Here is a 22,020-nt window from a genome sequence, read left to right on the forward strand (position 1 = left end):
CAGCGCGGCTCGGGGACGGGGGAAGTGCAGGCGGGTGCGCTCCCCTCACCGCCACCCCCCTCGCCACCAGCCCCCCGCCCTGAGCCTTCCCAGCTCCTTCTGCTACGCCAGCGCTCCCGGCGCCAAGGGAGCGGAGCCGCTGCCTGCAGCTTCCGCCACCCGCCGGGCTCTGCCCCTCCGCTCACCGGCGCTGCCCGGCGCCAGCCGCCCAGAGCACCGGGGGTCCGAGTGCGGCGCGGCGCTCCCACGCCCCTTCCCCCCCGCCCCGCCACGTTCCCGGTTACCGTTCGCCTACCCCCCCCCTCCCCTCCTCCCCCGTACCGTAAGGCGAGGCCGACATGCCGCAGGACGTCGCGGAGCGGCACGTCTGCGGCGCCGTAGGGCTGCCGCAGCTCCTCGAAGCGGTGCGCCAGGCAGACGCGCCAGCCAGCCGCCGCCACGCCGCGGCCCCTCGCCGCCCCCTCATACCGCTGCACCAGCGGCCCCGCCGCCGCCTCCTCCTCCTCTTTCTCCTTCGCCGCCGCCATCACCGCGCCCCCTCCCCGCCCCGCGCGCGCCCTCTTCACGGCGCGCGCCGCCACGCCCCGCCCCGCCCCGCCCCGCCCCGCCCGCGCCCCCGGGGCACGGTGCCCCGCGCGCCGGCGCGACCTGCGATCCCCGGGGTGGCCGGGCGAGTGCTGCCGAGCGGGCTCCGAGAGCTCCCGAACGAGTCCCGAACGTCATCAAGCGCCGCCCGAGCGGCCAGCGAGAATTACCGAGCGCTGCCGAGCCGAGCCCGAGCGTTGCCGAACGACGCCCGAGCGCTGCCGAGCCGAGCCCGAGCGCTGCCGAGCCAGCCCCGAGAGTTGCCGAGCCGAGCCCGAGCGCAGCCGAGCGGTGCCCGAGAGTTGCCGAGCGATCCCCGACCCTCGCCGAGCTTGTCGGGAGAGCCGCCGAGCGCGGGGAAGCCGGACTCGGAGCGGCGCCGGGCGGCGAGCGGGGCCTGCGCGGCCGGTGAGTGGGGCCGGGGCGGCCGGGGGGCTGCGGGCAGCGTGCGGTCGCCGTGCGGTCCCGTCTGGTGTCTGCTGCGTGTGTGCGGTCGGGCCGCCGCTGAGCTCGGCGGGTTGCGGGCGGCAGGGCTGTCCCTCGCCCCGCGTCCCGTGTGCCGAGCGCTACGGCCGTGAGGGGCCGAGGGGGCCCTGCGCGCCTGTGGTCAGGGCTGGGCCTGCTTCCCTGGCTGGGGGAGGCCCTGCTCCCCCGCGCTGTGTATCCCTGTGTGTCCCATCCGTCCCTGGCAGTCCCTGGCCCCTGTGGCTGTGTCCCGGGGCTCCCCCTCGCCTCCCCGCCCCGTAGGCGTGTGCCTGGCCGGGCTGTGGCCGTTCCCGGCCGGCCGCAGCACGCAGCCCTCTCTCCACGCCCGACTGCCTTTTGGGTTTGCTTTGGCTCTCTTGGCAGGTGTGCAGCAGGGCTGTCCAGCCATGATCGAGGTGCTGGCCAAGCTGGGCCGTGGGCCCGTCTTCCTGGCAGGAGAGATGCTGGAGTGCGTGATCACCTTCACCAACCCATTATCGGCCTCGTCGACCTCCGCCAGCAGGTATGGCAGCCTGCACCGCTGGGCCCTTCTCTGCATGGTGGCAGGCCGGCCTCGGCCCTCCAGAGAGAATGGCCCTGCCTCCTGAGCAGCTCAATGTCGTCATGGCTGGGTTGTGGGGCAAGGGTGCCAGCTCAGCTGCTGGTGACTTCCCGGCCTGAGGTACTCCCTCAAGGTGCTCTGCATCATCACTATGTCAGGGCGGCAACTTTAGGTAATTATTTTGGTTCTCTGCCCCCAAGAAAGGGACTAGGGAAGAAGTATGCAGGTAGAGATGCTCTAGCCTCCCCTCAGGTGAGCCCTCAGTGACAGGGCTACTGCCAGAAAATGAAGCCAAACTGGCTGTTGAAGCAGGATATCTCGTTACACCAGAGTGACAGCCTCAAAGGGCAACATCCAGACGACATCGCTGTTTCCTACATGTACGGAAGCAGCTCTCTCTGGCAGTGTGCTGTGTGATCCCAGCCTCCAGAGCTGGCAGGCAAAGGGCTGCGCACTGCCTAGAGCGAGGAAGAGGCAGCCTTCTGTGGCAGCATTTTCTGTGGCTCAGCCTTTGAGCACTGCCTCTTCCCTTATCATTATTGCAGCCAAAACAAGTGCTGAGGAAATACAAAAGGACAGGAGCTTCCTTTCTTGGCTCACAGGGGGTGACTCCACATCACAAGTCGTCGCCCAGAGCCTTCATGTCCGCTGAGTGTGTGGCTTTGTCTGATTCTCCAGGGGTGGAGAGTGCTTTCTCATCCTCACTTGTGTCCCCATCATCATGGGATACAAGGGGGAAGTGGCCAGCCCCTTTCAATGGTCTCTGGGGACAGGACAAGGGGTGATGGCCCTTGGAGTTGGAGCACAGGAAGTTCCACACCAATATGCAGAAGAACTTCCTGGTGAGGGTGACAGAGCCCTGGGACAGGCTGCCCAGGGGGGTGTGGAGTCTCCTTCTCTGGAGAGATTTAAGACCCGTCTGGACACCTCCCTGTGCGACCTGTCCTGGGGAACCTGCTTTGGCAGGGGGGTTGGACTCAATGATCTCTGGAGGTCCCTTCCAACCCCTACAGCTCTGTGAATCTTGAGTCCTTCCTGGCAAGTGTCTGTTTCCAGTCCTGTCAGGTTCAGCATCTTCACACACGATTGTCTTGGAGGACCCACTTCTAGTGCTCTCAGTCTCAGCAGCAGCAAAGCAGTCTCTTGAATTACCGCTGTAGGGGTTCTCTTATTTATTGCTTTCCTTCGCTTCCCATCTTTTCTTCCTGGTTCCTTCTGCCTGCCAAGCTTTCAAATGCAGCTGTGTCAGCAGCATTAAGTTTTGCCTGGTGACAGTGCCGTTTTCCCTGGCTCTGAAACGCCAGGGGCTGCAAAGGTACCAGGTGGAGCTGCTCTGGAGCTTTGCAGCGCAGTTACTGGAGCTTCATTTGGGAACTTCAGGTGTGTCATGGTCTGCAGCAAACTGCCTCTTGGAAAAAAGGAAAGGTTTTTTAAATTAAAAAAAAAAAAGCAGGTGGCCAAACTGGCAAGACCTGGTGAAGTCATACGAGTGGCAACACCAAAGAGATGGGTGGTTTGGGAATTCAAGCCGTGGGTTGCGCAAAGGCAGGAGCCAGATCAAAGCCCAGCCCCTGCAGCTGGCAGGTAGGCTGTCAGGGGCTGGAAGCTTTCGGGGCTGGCTGAGGCACATGCATTTCAAGCGCAGGGATGGAACCCAAAGACAGTAAATGACTGGCAGAGTTCATTTGATTGTCCCCTACAAGGCATACAGGAAACAGAGCTCTTCTGCCCAAAGGTTGCCTGGAGCGTGGTCCCTGCAGGCTACAGGAATTGTAAGTGGGGGAGGTGAGAGAGGAAGGAAGTGACCTCAGCACCAGTACAGGGTCCCTCTGTGCCCTGCCAGCTGGGCAAGCCAGGTCTGCTGGTCAGAAGGCGCTGCTTTGGGTGTAAAAAGAAAAAGAAACCAGTGCAGTGGGATGTTGCTGGGCAGTGCTGAAAATAAGCAGAGAATCGTAGAATGTTGTAGGTTGGAAGGCACCTTTAGAGGTCATGTAGGATTCAAAACGTGGTGCTCGATGGTTCTGCAATTGTTTGTGTAAAAGTAGCAGTAAAGGTTGTCTCTTAAGCAAGAGCGTTTCTCTATTCCCATATAGCAGATAGCTCATGACAGAAAACCTTGTGGCTGCCCTTAGTGAGAAGCCACGCTGGTGCTTGTGAGGATGCAGCATTGCAGCTGCAGGGATAGAGGGAACTGGGTAGACTAAGCAACGCGTGCTCAGGTGCAGGCAGCACACACAGAAGATCAAATAGCGCAGCATTAGTCAGCTGGGATGAATGCTGCACACCTCTTTCTCTGGTTTGCCTAGACATTTAACTGCTCTGATGTGTCACATCAGGAGATAGCTGTGTGCCACAAAAAAACCCCAACCCTGTGCCACCTGAAACTGGTGTCACTGCTTACTAATCCGATCACGATCTGAGAAAACGCCAGAGGAGCTGGTTAAATTAACGAGACCGCTGCTGAAATAAAAACAGATGAGTGTTTTGAAAAATGAAAAGTGTCAGTAATGCCATGGGAAGTGCCCTGTGGAATGGCTGAGGTCATAGCAGAGCCCAAACCACGAGGCTGTTCTTCATGCTGGATGGATGCAGCCAGTTCTGCTGGCTGCATACAGAGGGGCCAGAACAACACCTTCGCCACCATCCACCCCCCCATAGCTGTCAGTGAATCCTCTCAGTCGTAAGGACAAAACAGGTCCTTATGGAGGACCCAGAAGTGTCCTCCTCTGGTCTGGCACAACCAGAAGGTGATGTTCCTCAGCAGGAGGGTGCTGTGAGCAGGGAGCATGTCTGTCGTGCTCGCCCTGAGGAGTGTTGAGTGTGGGGCAGGGACCGCTGTGGGTGCTGTGGGCAGGGACAGCTCAAGCCAGACTGAGGATGTTTGTTGCTGTGGGGTCTGCCCACTTCCCTGGTGGCTGCGTGGTCACCAGAGGTGCCTTGCACTGTGCTCTGTGTGTCACTTCGTGCCTGCAGTCCGGGTGTCACTCGCAGACATGGCTGTTGCTCTCTTTGCTCTCAGTGAGATGCTGGCGTGGGCCAGCGCCCAGATCCACTGCCAGTTCCACGCCAGCGAGAACCGGGTGGCGCTCCCTCCCTCTGACGGCAGCAAGCACGACGTGCAGGCAGAGAACGAGACGGTCTTTGTCCCCAACAGAGGTGAGTGCTACTCCTGACCCTGGGTGAGGACAGGGAGAGCACAGCAAGGAGTCAGGCGGGCTGTAACGTGCGTCTTGAGAGCAGCACACGGAGAAGGCAGCAGGAAGTCCATGTTGCTTTAGCTGTGGGGTGACTCCGTAGTGGTGGCTGCGGCAGGACTCGGTTAGCACAGAGATCAGTGAGGCACTAGTGTAGGGGGAAATGTGAGGGTTGTCTGTCCAGCTGTTCAGGGTATGTCTCATCATCTGACTGGGGCAAGATAGATTTAATCTTCAACCCCTTCTCCACCCTGTTCTTCCCCAGGATGCTGAAGCTTAGCTGGCTGGGCACAGTGAGTTGTTCCCTCCAGTGCACACTGGCCTGGGCCCAGAGGCTGGGCAGCATTCACGTGGTTCTTCTTCTCTTCCAGGAGAGCGAGGTCAGTGTATCCTGTCCACTCCACCAAAGATTCTCTTCTGTGACCTGAGACTGGATCCTGGGGAGTCCAAGTCCTGTGAGTCGTGTCTTACCTTCCCCTGGCCTCGGGAAGCCCTGCCCTCCAGGCTGGTTCTGCCGACCTGAGTCCTGAGTGTGGGAGACCCTGGTGCTGGGGGAAGGCGAGCTGCTTCGCTGGAAGCACGAGCACTGAGGGACAGCTATGTCACCCCGAGTCTTTTCTCCAGCACAGGTGGGGTGTGTGCTGCAGTGCAGACAAGTTTTCATCATTTTCACAAGGAATCTGCAGCAACTGCTTTCCGCTGTTCCAGGCAGCTTCTTCTACCTGATGGGACAGCTGTGAAAATAGGAGTGTGTGCTGCTGCCTCTGGGTCGGTGCCTGTGTCACCCAGCCTGTCAGTGGGTGCCACATCTCCCTTGGGTTGCAGCTGCCCACGGTCCAGCAGCAGTGTGACATGAAAGCATCGCTGGCTGCGTGTGGGCAGCTTCCTCGGGTTGTCCCAGGGATCTGCTGGGAACGGTCGACAGAGACCTCTCAGGCTGCAGAGCAGAGGCAGTGGAGAGGCAGTGCCTGTGGTGGGGATGCACTGTGCTGGCACACTGAGCTCTGGGGAGGCAAGAGCAGAGCTGCAATGAGACCAAGGGATGTGACATGCTGGTTTAGGAGCTGGGCTCTGTGTTTTTAGGCTTGGACGGGCCTGGCTGGAGGGACGAGTGGGCAGGGTGAAACGGACGTGTCTTGGCTGTGTGGTTGGCAGGACAGAACAGCACTGCCTGGGGCTGCAAAGCCTATTGTCTGGGCACACTGAATTCTTAACTTCTTGTTCTGCAGCTGCATACAGGGGACGGGAGCTGGCACTGCTGCCTTGGAGCCCAGGTCCCCTCTGAAAGGAGCAGTGCCAGGGAGGAGGAGGCAGAAATCTCAGCTGGGTTAGGGCTCACCTGGATTCTCCTGGCAGCTCTGAGGCTATAGCACCTGTTTCCCGGGAGCAGGGGGCTACCCTGTTTCCTGGAGCATCTTAGGCGTGCTCTGCAGTCTTTGGGAGAGGAGATCAATGACTACAGCCCATCTTCCAGGTGGCTGGGATGGATTGGGAGGATTTCCTCATGCACTGGCTTTGCAGGCAGAAGCTGTCCAGCCCCCCAGCTAAGCTACCAACAGTCTGTCCTTCCAGTGTTGTGTGTGTCACTCTCTTGTCTGCGGCTGTCACCAGCAGAAGCAGCTTGGTAGCAGCTCCACAGGAAGGACACAAACGCTTTGACACTTCCATGAAGTTCCACGTCCTTCCCCTTAGTTGTGTGATTATGCCCACTGCATGTGTGGCGTGCCATGCTGCTGCAGGTGCCACTGCGCGTGTCACTGCCATGCCACTGCACGTGTCACTGCACTGCTGCTGTGTGTGTCACTGCACTGCTGCTCCGTGTGTCACTGCACTGCTGCAGTGTGTGTCACTGCACTGCTGCTGCGTGCCACTGCACTGCTGCTGCGTGTGTCACTGCACTGCTGCTGCGTGTGTCACTGCACTGCTGCAGTGTGTGTCACTGCACTGCTGCTGCGTGTGTCACTGCACTGCTGCTGCGTGTCACTGCACTGCTGCAGTGTGTGTCACAGCCATGCTGCTGTGTGTGTCACTGCAGTGCTGCAGTATGTGTCACTGCACTGCTGCAGTTTGTGTCACTGCACTGCTGTGTGTGTCACTGCACTGCTGCTGCGTGTGGCACTGCACTGCACTGTGTGTCACTGCACTGCTGGAGTGTGTGTCACTGCACTGCTGCAGTGTGTCACTGCACTGCTGCAGCGTGTGTCACTGCACTGCTGCTGCGTGTGTCACTGCACTGCTGCTGCGTGTCACTGCACTGCTGCAGTGTGTGTCACAGCCATGCAGCAGTGTGTGTCACTGCACTGCTGCTGCGTGTGTCACTGCACTGCTGCAGTGAGTGTCACTGCACTGCTGCAGTGTGTGTCACTGCACTGCTGCTGCGTGTGTCACTGCACTGCTGCTGCATGTCACTGCACTGCTGCAGTGTGTGTCACTGCACTGCTGCAGTGTGTGTCACAGACATGCAGCACTGTGTGTCACTGCGCTGCTGCTGCCTGTGTCACTGCACGGCTGCTGCGTGTCACTGCACGGCTGCTGCGTGTCACTGCACTGCTGCAGTGTGTCACTGCACGGCTGCTGCGTGTGTCACTGCACTGCTGCAGTGTGTGTCACTGCACTGCTGCTGCGTGTGTCACTGCACGGCTGCTGCATGTGTCACTGCACTGCTGCTGCGTGTCACTGCACTGCTGCAGTGCGTGTCACTGCACTGCTGCAGTGTGTGTCACAGCCATGCAGCAGTGTGTGTCACTGCACGGCTGCTGCCTGTGTCACTGCACGGCTGCTGCGTGTCACTGCACTGCTGCTGCCTGTGTCACTGCACTGCTGCTGCCTGTGTCACTGCACTGCTGCAGTGTGTGTCACTGCACTGCTGCTGCGTGTCACCGCGCTGCTGCTGTGTGTGTCACTGCACTGCTGCAGTTTGTGTCACTGCACTGCTGTGTGTGTCACTGCACTGCTGCTGCGTGTGTCACTGCACTGCACTGTGTGTCACTGCACTGCTGCTGCGTGTCACTGCACTGCTGCTGCGTGTGTCACTGCACTGCTGCAGCGTGTGTCACTGCACTGCTGCTGCGTGTGTCACTGCACTGCTGCTGCGTGTGTCACTGCACTGCTGCAGTGTGTGTCACTGCACTGGTGCTGCGTGTCACTGCACTGCTGCTGCGTGTCACTGCACTGCTGCTGCGTGTGTCGCTGCACTGCTGCAGTGCGTGTCACTGCACTGCTGCTGCGTGTGTCACTGCACTGCTGCTGCGTGTGTCACTGCACTGCTGCAGTGCGTGTCACTGCACTGCTGCAGTGTGTGTCACAGACATGCAGCAGTGTGTGTCACTGCACTGCTGCTGCCTGTGTCACTGCACGGCTAGTGCGTGTCACTGCACTGCTGCAGTGCGTGTCACTGCACTGCTGCAGTGTGTGTCACAGCCATGCAGCAGTGTGTGTCACTGCACTGCTGCAGTGTGTGTCACTGCACTGCTGCTGCGTGTCACTGCACTGCTGCTGCGTGTGTCACTGCACTGCTGCGTGTCACTGTGCTGCAGCTGCGTGTGTCACTGCACTGCTGCAGTGTGTGTCACTGCACTGCTGCTGCGTGTCACTGCACTGCTGCTGCGTGTCACTGCACTGCTGCTGCGTGTGTCACTGCACGGCTGCTGCGTGTGTCACTGCACGGCTGCTGCGTGTGTCACTGCACTGCTGCTGCGTGTCACTGCACTGCTGCAGTGCGTGTCACAGCCATGCAGCAGTGTGTCACTGCACTGCTGCAGTGTGTGTAACTGCACTGCTGCTGCGTGTCACTGCACTGCTGCAGTGTGTGTCACTGCACTGCTGCTGTGTGTCACTGCACTGCTGCTGCGTGTCACTGCACTGCTGCAGTTTGTGTCACTACACTGCTGCTGCATGTCACTGCTATGCTGCTGTGCATGTTACTGCGATGCCGCTGCGCATGTCAGTGCCATGCTGCTGTGTGTCACTGCCATGCTGCTCTGTGTCACTGTCCTGCTGCTGCATGTCACTGCCATGCCGAAGTACATGTTACTGCGATGCCACTGCGTGTGTCACTGCCATGCAGCAGTGCATGTCACTGCCATGCTGCTGTGCATCACTGCACTGCTGCTGTGCATGTCACTGCCATGCTGCTGTGTGCCACTGCGCTGCTGCTGCGTGTCACTGCACTGCTGCTGCACATCACTGCCATGCTGCTGCACATCACTGCCATGCCGCTGCGTGTCACTGCACGTGTCACCACTGAAGCTCCCCTGTCGCAGCCCCAGCTCTGCCAGGCTGCTCTCGCCGACCCTGTCAGCTTGCAGTGCAGCTCCTCGCACATGAGACCGGAGCTGGCACGCTCGCAGATCATTCCTGGGGGCTCCTGCCAGCTCCGCGGAGGCAGAGTTAAGGCTGTGTGGGTGTCTCTCTTAATTCTTCATTTCCTGTTTTTCAGAAGTTTTGACTTTCACTGCACAGTTTGGAAAGGCAAAAAAACAAAAAAAAGGAAAAGCCCCAAACCCCAAGAAATCTTAATTCTTCTTCAGCAAAGTACCGTGTTATTAAACTGTAGCCAGCGCTGGCCTACGCAGCCGAGGTGGTGTCAGGCTGTCACTTGATAAAAGGCCTTGTTTCCAGTTGCTGACATCTGATTCCCCGGCATCTTCCCCTTGTTTTGGTGCCTGTATGTTGAAGTTGACTCACCCCCCACCCCTTTGGCACGCTGCCCAGGCGGAGCTCTTTAAATTTGTCACCGTCAAACATTTTCTCGAGCCCTCAAGTAATTTCTGTGGCTGCCTCTGCCTCCTCTCCTGTTTTGTAAGACCTTTAAATATGCGGTAGATCACAGGGAGGGGGAGGAAATGGAAGCGCCTGGACATGGGCTGGGAGCCCAGCCGGAGGGTACAGCGGCTGGGGAAGGAAGGCATCTGTACCACCAGGAATGTGCTTCCTTCTGGGATGTGCACGGAAGCTGGGAATTCCCGAGTCTCAGCATTCCTGTGCCAGGTAGCAAACAGCCCATCCTCTTCCTCAGACAGAGAGTGGGTGGTCTCTGCCCAGACGAAGCTCACTGGGCATGAAGGTCCTTGTCAATGCTATTGTTAGACCTGGTACAGGGGGTCGCAGCAGTCCGCTTCCTTCCTTGGAAACACACCGTTTCCTTCCCTGTCAGGAGAGTTCTCAGCTTTATCTGAGGAGTGTTGCTTGACTGCAGACTGAACATGAGCCAGCAGTGTGCCCATGTGGCCAGGGAAACCAATGGCATCTGGGGTTGTATCATAAACACTGTGGCCAGTAGGTGTGGGGAGGTGATTGTGCCCCCGTACTGGGCATTGGTGAGGCTGCACCTCGAGTACTGTGTCCAGTTCTGGGTCCTCACCATAAGAAGGACGTTGAGGTCCTGGAGCGAGTCCAGAGAAGGGCAACCAGGCTGGTGAAGGGGCTGGAGGGCAAATCTTATGAGGAGCAGCTGAGGGAGCTGGGGACGTTTAGTTTGTAGAAGAGGAGGCTGAGGTGAGACCTTATCACCACTTTAAATTATCTGAAAGGAGGTTGTAGAAAGGTGGGTGATGGTCTCTGCAGCCAGGTGACAGGAGATAGGACATGGGGAAATGGCACAAAGCTGCCCCAGGGCAGGGTCAGATCAGATGTTAGGAAAATTTTTTTTGCTGAAAGAGCTGTCAGGGCCTGGAACAGGCTGCCCAGGGAGGGGGCTGAGTCACCACCCCTGGGTGTGTTTAAAAAAAAGGGTGGACAAGGTACTTAGGGATCTGGTTTAGCTTGGGATGGGAATGGTTGAACTTGATGATCTTAAAGGTCTTTTCTAGCCTTGTGATTCTGTGTGTGATCTGCGCCCCAGCACAGCAGGACAGCCTTGTGTTCTAAGGCGTGACAGCCCGTGGGTACTGCACACTAGCACAGGCTTTCTCCTTCCTCACCGTTCCGCTATTTTAAACCTGGATGTTCTATTTAAAACACAACCCTGGCTTCTAGTGCGAGCCAGAGGTGGGGAAGGATCTGTGGTTTCAGGACAGCAGGATGCTGCCCTTCCTCCGGCGGGGTGTATCTGCGTCACGGTGGGCGAGCCAGGGAGGAGGAGACTCTCCACGGTTCACTGCTTGCGCCTGCCTGGGAGTAGAGCGTGTGGTTTGGGAATGCTGCTAGAAGCCTTCGTGCTGCCTTGGGCTTTGTGAGGGGGCCAAGGGGCTTCGAGAGGGCTCAGCGTGGTGTCAAGTCAGGTCCTGGCACCTCGGAGGTCACGGAGTCAGAAGCTTTGTGGTCTTAAGTCACCGGTCTGTCGAGGGGAGCATGCCAGAGGTTGTTGTGAAGGTCTCTTGAATTGTTTCTTGGCCACTGAGGCCCAGGGCTTCCGAGAAAAACACAGGAAGAAACTAATTCTTGTTGCTGAGTTTGGGGTTTGTGTAAAGTGAATCTCAAAAAAGGCATGAGGTATTGATCAGCACCTCTCTGCCGTGCAGGGCCGAGCCCCAAGGGGACCTCAGTATGTGACTGCATGGTGCGGAGGGGGCGCGCAGGGGCAAATTCAGGTCGAACTCGTGATGAGTAAGTTTAGGTCTCATGTGTTTGTGCTGCTGGATTTTACATCTCTCGCATTCTTTTGAGGCAGAGTTTGTGTGTGTGGTTGTACAGGCTGGAAGCAGCGACTGGATGACGGCGCCTGTGATGTGGGGAGCAGCACGCTGGTGCAGGGAAGCCAGGGATGTGCTTGGCTTGCTGTGGGGAAAGAAGAAACAGCAGGAAGCACCAGGCACTGTCCCTGGATCAGCCCCGCTGCTGTTCCTAACCCCAGGCAGGGACCTTGCACACAGCAGCTCCAGGAGCTTCCTTTCTGTGCTCCTTGCAGATTCATACTGTGAGACCCTGCCCATAGACGGGCCTCCCTCCTTCCGGGGACAGTCGGTGAAGTACGTGTACAAGCTGACCATCGGCTGCCAGCGCGTCAACTCCCCCATCAAGCTCCTGCGCGTTCCCTTCCGTGTCCTGGTGCTGCACGGTAAGCCCACGTGCTGCCCTCCCTGCAGGCACAGGGCTGGCTGCACCCTGCTCCACTGATCCCCTCGCCTCCTGCCCAGGGCTCAAGGATTACCAGTTCCCCCAGGATGAGGCCGTTGCACCCTCGAACCCCTTCCTGGAGGAGGAGGAGGGCTTGAAGAAGGACTCTCGCCTGGCAGACCTGGCGACAGAGCTGCTGATGGTGGCCACCTCTCGGCGCAGCCTGCGTAGGTCCTTTCCCCTGCTTGAACCCACCGTCCTAACCTGGGTGTGCAGCACAGCTGAGGGCTCACTGCACAAATCTCTCTGGGTCTGAGGAGCAGCTCTGTCAGGGCCTGCTCAGCTCACAGTTTCCCATGGGTTCCTCACTGCCAGTCTCAGGCTCTTCAGCCAGAGAAATCCTCTCCCCAGCATATTGCATCCAGTGTGTGCCTCTCTGTTGTACTCACTGTATCCATTTCCCAAAGGGAATGCCACCTCCATGGCCTGTCGTTCACACCCAGGCAGTGAACGTGGGGGTCACATCTGCTGGGCACTCTATGGGGCCCAACCTCATCTTGCTGTAGCATTTTCCCCGCCTTTTCTTGCTTCACAGACCTGTACAACATCAGCAACACTCGGGGCAAGGTGGGTACATTCTGCATCTTTAAAACCGTTTATAAGATCGGGGAGGATGTCATTGGGACCTTTAACTTCTCGGAAGGAGACATCCCCTGTCTGCAGGTCAGTGCTGGCTCTGGGGTCACTGCAGGGAGGGGCAAGGGTTTTGGGTGGGGGTGAGGGAGAAGGGTTTGTGGGGCATCTAATGGGACCCAGCTGTGTTCCCCTTGGGGTGTGAGGTAGGTTTCTGAGCTCCTTTGGGAAATAGAGGTCCCCAGTGCTTGGTGCCAGTGCTGTGTTGAGGCTGTGCGAGTGAGCACCCTGTTGATTGCCTGGCAGTTCTCTGTGAGCCTGCAGACAGAGGAGAGCATCCAGGAGGAATTCCAGCGCCGGCGGGGACAGCCAGTGTCCTTCAGCACCCACGCCCGGCATCAGGAGGCCTGCCTGCACACGGCCCAGAGCAGCTTCAGCCTGCCCATCCCGCTCAGCTCAACCCCAGGCTTCACCACCACCATTGGTGAGTGGCAGCCAGAGAAGGGACGCTCCCCTCCTTGCCTCTGTGGGAGGGCTTCCCTGTCCCCAGCCCTGCAGGGCCGTGTCCTGTGGGACAGAGCTGGCCTGCGTGAGTGGCCTTATTTACATGTCCCCTTGCCAGGACAGCCAGCGCTGAGACAGCCGCTGCCACTGTCCCTGGTGGTGTTGGCTGCTGACAACCCCCTTCTCGCCCACAGTGTCCCTCAAGTGGAGGCTGCATTTTGAGTTTGTGACCTCTGGGGAGTCAGCAGACACTTGCCTGGTCCGTGGGAGCCAGTCCCAGGCCGTCACCTGGACTGGGGTGGAGCACATCGAAGTGGACACTTTCAGCTGGGACTTGCCCATCAAAGTCCTTCCCACCAACCCCATTCTGGCTTCCTACGTGTCCCAGTTCTCCAGCACAAACTCCATCACCATCTGAAGCAGCGAGAGCTGGCAGGGGCCTGCGGTGCTGCAGGTGTGTGGGAAGGGCAGGCAGGCCTGTCACCAGCATGCTGGGGGACACAGACCCCGACATCCCCTCAGGTTCATCCCCAGCACCCAGTGGGCACCGGGCAAGGCTGTCCCACCCGTGGGTGCCGTGCTTGCTGCAGTGCCTCGTGCTGCAGCCCTCAGCTGGGAGCCAGACCCTTCTGCCTGGGTGAAGGTATGAGTCCCAGCACTCACCACCACGAAATCTGCGTTCTTGGGAGTGTGCCTTTACCCCATGAGGGGCTTCCTAGAGGAAAAGGCCTAGCTTGGGGAAAGAAGAGGATCCCTCTTCCAGGGAAACACCGTACCAGCCTTGGGTGAAGATTGTGCCCCTACAGAGAGACCCCACAAGCTGAGGTCTGGTGTCCAGGTGGCCACCTGGGCTGGGTGGGAGCCTGCCCACCTGCCCTGCCACGCATCATGCCTCTTGTGAGGGGTGTCCCATGCAGTGTCCCTGTTAGCCTCCCCCGGTGGGGACCGTCCCTGCTGGTGTCCTGGATGCGCCACCTGCTGCCACAGCACCGTAGTGATGGCCAGGAACTGAAGCACTGGGGGCCTGGGCTGCTTTCTGCCTGTGCCTCTGGGTGCAAAGGCATCCTGCTGGTCTCGGGATCCTGGGGAGCTGGAGGGAATGCGCGCTGTGTGTTCAGGAGCTGGGGGGAAGGGCCCCCTGCTCAACAGCCAGCTCCCCATTTCTACCAAACCTTTCAAGGAGTTTTTCTTTTTGCTTGGAAATCTGATAAAACATCTGAAGACGCAAAATTTGGTCTTCTGAAGTTCTTTTTTTCCCAGGCTTTATTCCCACACTGTGCCTGGTGTTGGGGACAGCCCACCTTACAGAACAGTCACAGGCTGGAGACCTCTTTGTTCAATATCTTTATTGCAAGAACAAAAACATCTACACAAGGCTCTGCACAAGCACAGCATGGCACCAGCTGGGGTAGGCTGTCAGGGCCACCGGCTCCACCCTGGCACATGCAGATTGCTTCAGCTCCCCAAACCCTAGCGGGGCACCCAGCTCCCCTCCCTGCTCCCCTTGCAGCTGGGATGGGGGTCCTCCCCTGGGAACATCTTCTAGTGGTTTCCCCTGCTCTGCCACCCACCCCAGGCTGGCTCCGTTGCAGTGTTGCCCAGGACTGGGTCGTAGGGCCAGGGACCCCCCTCTGGCCCCAGGGGCTGCAGGGGTTTAGTGGTTCCAGAGGTGGGTTGTGCCCCTCATGCAGAGAAGGGGCTGCCCAGGGTGCGTGGGTGCTGTACGGAGGCCCATGGTGCTCCCCAGTGGGCTCCCAGCAGGCTGGTGGGGGGATCAGAGGGAGGTGGGAGCTGCTCAGCTTGAGCCTGGATGCAGTAGTACAAGACCACTGACCGATTTGGTCCTGTACCCTTTACTTTAGGTTTCCTACCCACCTGGGAAGAGATCTGCCTTCCACAGGGTGCAGGGCTTCTTGTGGGGAGGGGGCCCCGGCTTGGTTCAGGAGGCTGAAGGTGGGAGCAAAGCTGTACTGTGGCAGCACTACGGCGTCATCAACGTTAACTCAGAACCATAGTGTGTGGATAGTGGTTTCCCTTGAAGGTGGCAGCAGTGATGTCTCTACGGGATGGGGCAGGTCTGGAGCATGCAGGACGTGTGCTCTGGAGGAGGGAGGAGGATGCTGGGTGGGCCGTGGGGTGCTGCTGAGCCTCTATCTGCTCAGCCCCGCGCCCAGCACCTTGTTGTTCAGTGGCTCGGGAGTGCCGGCCGAGCCCCACTCGTGCTCCAGGCTCTTCACACAGGGCAGGCTGGGGTTGGCCTTCTGCACCACTGAGATCTGGCAGGTCTGAGAGTCGTAATGGGCCTCGCACCAGTCGGGGAAGTCGATGGGGTGCTGAGTGCTGCAGGAGAGGGCACGGCACTGTCAGGTCCCCCTGCTCGGTGCCAGGGGGGCTGCTGGCAGGGCCAGGCAGCTTCCCCAGCTGCTACCCACTCTGGCTGGGGTGTTTCCCAGGCCAGCTCGAGCTGGCTGGGCCACAGCTTCTGGCATCTCACCATGCTAGGACACCCCTGCCCCCTGCTTCTGTCCACCCAATTCACCCCACCACCTTCCACATGCTGGTGAGCTTCTGCCCACCTCTGCCCCTTGTGCCCCTGTGCCCCCCCGGGGCTCTGACAGCGGCTGTGCTGTGCTTGCAGCCACCAGACCCAGAGGGCCTCCTCCCCACACCGCTGAGGGCAGCCCACCCCCGGTGCCCCTCAGCCCCTCACTCACGTCTCACAGCAGCCCACGCCAATGGGGTGCAGGCAGGTGCAGAGCAGGCAGTTGGTGCTCAGCCACGATTCCCCAAGGGAGAACTGCTTCCCCTCGTACTCACAGGGAGCTGCAAAGGAAACAGTGCCAATGAACACCTGTGGGTCTGCGCTGGGGCACGTGGGAGCCTCTTCAGCACCCCTCTGCTCTCAAACTGGGGTGTCACAACCTCCCACCTGCCCCACAGTACAGAAGATAGTTGGTGGTCTCCCGTCCACACTACAGATACAGGATGCCCAGGCATCTACCAAGGGCGATGCTTCCATCCACCCTCTTCTGGCTGTGCCCTGTGGATCTTCCCACTGCCCCAGGGACCTGGGCCAGAGGCAAGCAGCTCTTGCTTCCCTGGACAGGGTATGTTCAGCACCCCTTAGGGTTTGAACATCTCTGCAGCCCTGGAAGGAGGCAGCAGATGAAAGATGGGCAGCCCTCCTCCCTTTGGTGCCTAGTCCTGCACACTCAGCCCCAGCCGGGCTCCTGCCAGGAGCTCTCCACGGCCCAGCGAGCTGTTTCTCAGCCAGAGCCCTGGGGAGCTGTTCAGGGTTTATAGACTGCTCCTTCCATTCATCACTGGCCCATGACCGTGCTCCTGAGCTCAGCACGGTCCCTTCTGTACTTTGCAGGCACACAGGGCCGGGCCTCACTGACCCTGGGGAAAGCCGAGACCTCCTCTTCCCATCAGCGCCTTCCCATCTCACCTCCCCACTTACCTTTAGCCTGGAAGTAGCATTTGGCCTGGGAGCCTGGCAGCTGGAGGAGGAGGGAGAGCAGCAGGCAAAGCCTGGCCCAAGCATTCCCCATCTTCTGCACTCGCATGGCCATAGCTGGTGTTGAGCTGGGCTTCTTCACCGTCCTGCTGAGGTTGCCTTGCTTATCTATTGCCTTTGCTCCTTTCCCTTCTCTCTCTCTCTCTCTCTCTCTCTCTCCCTGCCTTATGCTCTTCCCCTGATCCCAACAAGAGATATTTATAAAGTTCAGCTTTACGACCCTGGCCACCAGCTGTGCCCCACTGGAAAAGTTGTAAAACTCATTTCCTGATTTGAAAGGCATGAAAACAAGAGGTAGGATCAAGATTTTTAACAAGCTGTGAAAAGCTGATTCATGCCCTCCAGAAATGTCTCCAGTTGGAAGCCCCGGTGGGTGCAAGGCTCCGCGGCGAGGGGGGATCCAAGGGACCCCAACAGGGTTGCCCTCAGCAGGGTGGTGACCATGCAAGCGGCGAGCGTGGGAGCCCCTGGCCCCTGACCAAGATTGCTCCAGGCTCTCCTCTGGTCACACTGAGCCTTCTCTGACCCTTCACAACGGCCAAGGTTTTGGGATCACCCCATCTCCCAGGGTCTGGAGCAGCACAGGCGTCCTGCTAACAGGCAGTGTGGGATGCGATGGCACCATCATCAGCAGGGATGGACATCCTTGCACCCAGGTACAGCAGTTTCACCCCAGCCTGGACTGTGGCTGTCCCAGGCTCATGGCTGTGAGTGGGCAGGGGGTGATGGCAAACTTTTTGGCACAAAGCAGGCAGTATGGTGATTGCCACTGATGCAGAGTGGGTGAGGAAGGCTCTGTGTGAGGCATAACCCAGGGCTCACCCCAGCAGTGCCCACGTCAGCAGGGCTGTGGCTGTGTCCCTGCAGCACTTTGAGATGCCAGAGCTGAGCAGCCCCTCTCAGAGGCTGGAGACCGGCCCCAGCAGGAACAGGGAAGAGGATGGGTGAAGTCAGGAGGTGAAGGTGCGTTTGGACAGCAAGTGACCTGGGAGGGAAATAAGGGGCTTGGCCAGAAGCAAGAAGGCATGAAAAGATGCCACACCACCCAGGGACATCCGCACAGACCCTTACCCAGAGGGGCTGCCCGTGAGTGGAAGTGATAAAGTCTTGTTATCAGCTGGCAAAGCGAGGGGGTGGGTGAGACGGAGGAGGCCAGGGCCCTGCGAGCCACACAGCCCTGAGGACCTACAAGTGAGGGGCTGAATTGCCAAGAGACATTCACAGCCCTTGTCAGAGGCGCTGCCAGCAGCAGGAAACGGGGCTGCGGGCACAGGGTCCGGCCGGTGGCTCGGCCAGCGCGGAGCCGGGCCGGCAGTGGCAGCGGTAGCATATGTGTGTCATCTGCCCCTGTGTTAAGCTCCCTACTTTCTGAGAGTTTGGGATAGGTTTACACCCTGACGCGTGAGGCTTAATATCCCTTCCAGAATTTGTGTTGGCATCCGCTGTTATAGCTGGGTATGCTTTTTATCCCCATAAATGCCCAATCCCTCCTTGAATCCCGCTAAATTTTGGCCCGAGCATTTTCCTGTAGCAGCTTAATTAAGCATGGAATGAAAAAAAAAGAAGAAGAAGAAAAAGAAAATCCTGCTTCCTTTTATCCGCTTCGGATTCACCACCTTCAGATTCAAAGGTAGAGTCCCTTCCTGCTGCCATTCCCGGCCTCCTCACTGTCCTGACCCTCCATCTCCTGTCATCACGGCTCTGCATCCTCTCTCCCAGTGCCCTGGGTGATGCTGTGCCCCTCTGCACAGGGTGGCTGGATGGCAGCGGGGGTGGGATCAGTTGGAAAAGGCTGATAATAAAGCCAGAGCAGCTCCTTGCACCCATGTATAACCTGCTGACCACAGGGCCACGAGCCAGGGTGGTGAAGTGTATCGGTGACAAATGGAACTCGCCCTTTGGTGCAGAGTTATTACTATATAAGGAGGATAAAAGCGTTCCTTCTCGGAGCAGTAAATGAATATTTCTATTGTGTGTTTGGAAAAGGAGGCCTGGCTCCAGTGAAATAATCCATCATCATTTCATCACCGAGCGCAGCGAACGCTAAACAAAAGCGGCGGGTCTCACCCGGCGGCCTGCGTGAGTTGGCCAGGCTTCCAGAAGTGTGCCAAAAATCTGGGGCTGGAGCATCCCTCAGGCATGTGGAGGGTCAGTGACCCTGCTCTACCGGGGACATGAAGAGGCATTCCTGGGATTTCTGTAGCTTGGCCGTTCCGGTTTCCCAAAGAGAGGGGCAAAACCACCAGCCACCTGTGGTCTTCAGGCATTTCATGGAAGCAGTTCCATGGCTAAGCACAGAGGAGGAGGAAGGGGAGTCAGGACACCCCCCACCCACCCCCCACTGCCTTGCGAGGTGCTCAAGCACTCTCCATGCCATGGCTGTGCATCAGGGGATGGGGCCGTTGGCTCCCCACAGCCTGATCACCCTGCTCTTCCCCCTCCAAACTATTCTCTATCCATCCCACCTTTCACACATGCCCAGGCACTGGGCTGGACCCAACACACACCCTGGTGGGGGAGTCCGGAGTGTTTGGGTCTGGCTTGTGCCAGGGGTGCTTGTCATTTGGGAAGCTGCGGCTGGAGATGGACTCGATGCTGGGGACCTTCAGCTCCGACCCCCACGGGATGCTCTGGCTGGCGGGGGCTGACACCCTTGGCCAGCTGCGCTACCTGAGGTGGCTTTGCCTCAGCGGAGGGTGAAAGGAGGCAGAGGGTTTTGGTGCTCACATCTCCAGGGCACATCTGAGACCCAGGGAAGAGCCACAGAAGGAGCACAGGGGCTGGAAGAAGTGCCCTGCTCCAAGTTCAGCTGCTTTATGATTCATCAGGCAGCAGCCTTCAGCAGAGACTGAATAGTCCTGGAGTGTGGGTGAGCAGCAGCCACCACCCCTGAGCATCACGGGACCCCACAGAAGGTCACTCCTGAGCATCAGCATCCCCTCCATAGGACCCAGCTGCTCCTTCGTGACCTGGTGCTTGGACTGTGGCTGTGCCTGAGAAGAGCTGGGTGCTCCATCCGAAGGATGGTCCCCCCCTCCAAGCAAGGACTGGGAGCCCTCTCTGTAAAGCTGCTGTTCCAGCATTTGGGGCCAGGGGCCAGGACCCTGTGGATGGGCAGGGGTGAGCACCCGAGCCGGTGGGTGCTGAGATGAGGTGACACCAGCCCACCCCAGCCCCACAGGAGGTGCGGGGATTATAAACGATGCTGGACAAGTTGCCATCGGCAGGATCCAGGAGTGTTATAAAACCTGAATCTCCTGAGCCTTCAGCTGGGACTGCAGCTGCAGAGCAGGAAGCAAACAGGATCCCGGCTGGCATTGTGAAAGCAAACACCATAAATCCGAGGAAGTGCTGCGATTGCTGTTTTAGGCACTGGGGAGCTTGGCTCCTGCTCCCCACAAGCAATTTATTTTCTCTCTAAACAGCAAAAAAACCCAACAAACCCCAACTTATCACTGCTCCGGTGCTGCTTCTGTCCCTGGGCTGGCTGTGGGACTTGGTCATCTCTCCTTGCTCAGTGTCTTGACGATGTTTCAGCTCCAAAGCCCCCAGAGCACCAGGGCTGGGTGCAAGCAGCTACCAACCGTGTCCACTCACCTGAACACTCACTCAATGGTCTCCAAAGCAGCTGGACCCCAGGAAGGCCTGATCAGGGCAACCAGGAGCACAGAAGGGGTACAGGAGGGACTACCCAGGGAATGACAGCCAGCTCACCCCATCCTTCTTTCCGCAGGTGGTGAGCCCAACAGGGTAGCTCCCTGAGGCTGGAACTATAGATGGGATCAGAGCTGACCCCACCAGGACTAAAGCAGTGAGGTCGCTGCTCCAGAAAGGGGATGAAGTGGAGGGGACAGGATGAAAACTTTGATGTCCCCTCACTCTGTGTGCTGGCTGCCCGCTGGATGGTGTCCAGTGCCACTGGAGAAGTGTGGGCTGGGAAGCACGTTGGTGTGCCCCATGCGTCCTGTGGATGTCCCTGGCCTTGGCACACCCCAGCCCTTCTCCCAGGGGAAAGCTGTTCCCACCCCATGGGTTGGGCACAGTGTTTTGCAGGTTCTCTACAAACCAGGCTTGGATGGTGTCTGTTCATCTGTCATGGGATGGGGTCTGTTATGGGATGGGGTCTGTGCGTCCCCAGCCATGGGATGGGGTCTGTCATAGGATGGGGTCTGTCATAGGATGGGGTCTGTGCGTCCCCAGCTGTGGGATGGGGTCTGTCATGGGATGGGGTCTGTTATGGGATGGGGTCTGTGCGTCCCCAGCTGTGGGATGGAGCCTGTCATGGGATGGCGTCTGTGCGTCCCCAGCTGTGGGATGGGGTCTGTCATGGGATGGGGTCTGTCATGTTATGGGGTCTGCATCCCCAGCTGTAGGAGGGGGTCTGTCCACCTCAGCCTGGGTCCCTCCTGCCCCGCAGCTATGGTAGGCAGGGCTCCACACACCATCACTGCCTCTGGCTCCCTTGCCCTCTGGCCCTCCCTTGCATGGTCTCCTCCTCCCTCCGTCACCTCCATGTTCCATCCCTGTCCATCATCATTCAACACTCTCCCAGACCACTCATCCCAGCTCTAACTGCTCTGTGCCAGACCAGGTTCTGACATGAGTGGGCGCATCCCCACTGCCCTCAGCCCTGGCAGGGTGCTGGCACCCACCCCAGCACCCCAGCACCCCTGGTACCCAGCACCTTAGGTGTGCTGCTGCCCCATGGCTCTAACCCAGGCTCCCCTTGAGGAAAACGTGCCGGGAGGACCTGGGGTGTTTAAGTAAACAGGCCTTGGCACTTGCTGGCCATCCCAGGAAAATACAAACATCCGGGCGGGCAGCGCGCAGCGAGTGCGAGAGGCCGGCACCCCATAAATCCCCTGGATCAGGTGCTTTGTAGTCGGCACAAGGAAATGAGCACATTATTCAGCTCGGCTTATACTCCGAAACGTTTCCTGTCCTGTGAGTCAGAAATAACCCTGGGAGATCATTCCTGGGCCGTGCAGGAGCGGCGCTGGCCAAAAAAATGCCACGGCGCCTGTTGGGCCTGGGGACCCGCCAGAGAGGTGAGGGGTCCAGGCACCTTGTGATGGAGAAGCCATCCAGGGCAGCTCCCCAGTGGAGGGTGCTTGGCTGTGGCAGAACCGTGCCACTGAAGTCAGCATGGAGCTGCCCTGGGATGTGCTGGGGGGACCCTGGGGGCTCCCAGACCTGTCCTGGGCACCATGCTTCAGTGGGACGCAGCGATAGGCAGAGCCCCAGAAGAAAATGAGCCTTTCTGGGTCCTAGATGGATCTTGCAAATCTTCTCTAGCCTCTCTGGGAGCAGAAAGGCAGAACCTTTGCTCTAGCTGTAAGCCCCTCCTGCACCCTGCATTGCCCCAGTGCATCACAAGCTGTTGGCTGGCACCCACAGGGGCACTCTGGGGTGCTACCCTGCTTTAGGGACACCCTACAGAAAAAGCCACAGGTGGCTGGTGGCTTCATGGTAGAAGAGACCACCTGGGCACAGGACCAGGAGCCCTCATAAGCAGCCTGGGTGTCCCAGAGCAGATGGAGGGGAAAAAAGTGCAGCAGGTG

The 22,020-nt window shown here is 58.9% G+C and overlaps 2 protein-coding genes across 3 annotated transcripts; one reads left to right on the plus strand and one right to left on the minus strand.

The window, feature by feature from the left end:
* Positions 1–833: 833 nt before the first annotated feature.
* Positions 834–14,169, plus strand: LOC311203337 (RAB6A-GEF complex partner protein 2-like). 2 transcript variants are annotated; one of them, XM_084278001.1, is made up of 9 exons: positions 834–993; positions 1,435–1,573; positions 4,632–4,768; positions 5,178–5,261; positions 11,654–11,803; positions 11,883–12,029; positions 12,398–12,525; positions 12,742–12,919; positions 13,134–14,169. In XM_084278001.1, the coding sequence occupies exons 2-9, from the start codon at positions 1,458–1,460 to the stop codon at positions 13,355–13,357; spliced, it is 1,164 nt and encodes a 387-aa protein (XP_084134127.1). In that variant the 5' UTR covers positions 834–993; positions 1,435–1,457; the 3' UTR covers positions 13,358–14,169. The 2 variants fall into 2 exon arrangements, with proteins under 2 accessions (XP_084134127.1, XP_084134128.1); XM_084278002.1 differs by having other exon boundaries at positions 12,398–12,429.
* A 920-nt stretch (positions 14,170–15,089) lies between these two features.
* MSMP (microseminoprotein, prostate associated) lies at positions 15,090–16,514 on the minus strand (the record flags this gene model as incomplete). The annotated part of the gene is made up of 3 exons (XM_084278526.1): positions 15,090–15,279; positions 15,654–15,762; positions 16,403–16,514. 3 exons carry the CDS (start codon positions 16,512–16,514, stop codon positions 15,090–15,092), a joined length of 411 nt encoding a protein of 136 aa, XP_084134652.1.
* Positions 16,515–22,020: the final 5,506 nt, after the last annotated feature.

This window comes from Gallinula chloropus (genome assembly GCF_964237585.1).
Source record: "Gallinula chloropus genome assembly, chromosome: Z".
NCBI classification, from domain to species: Eukaryota; Metazoa; Chordata; class Aves; order Gruiformes; family Rallidae; genus Gallinula; species Gallinula chloropus.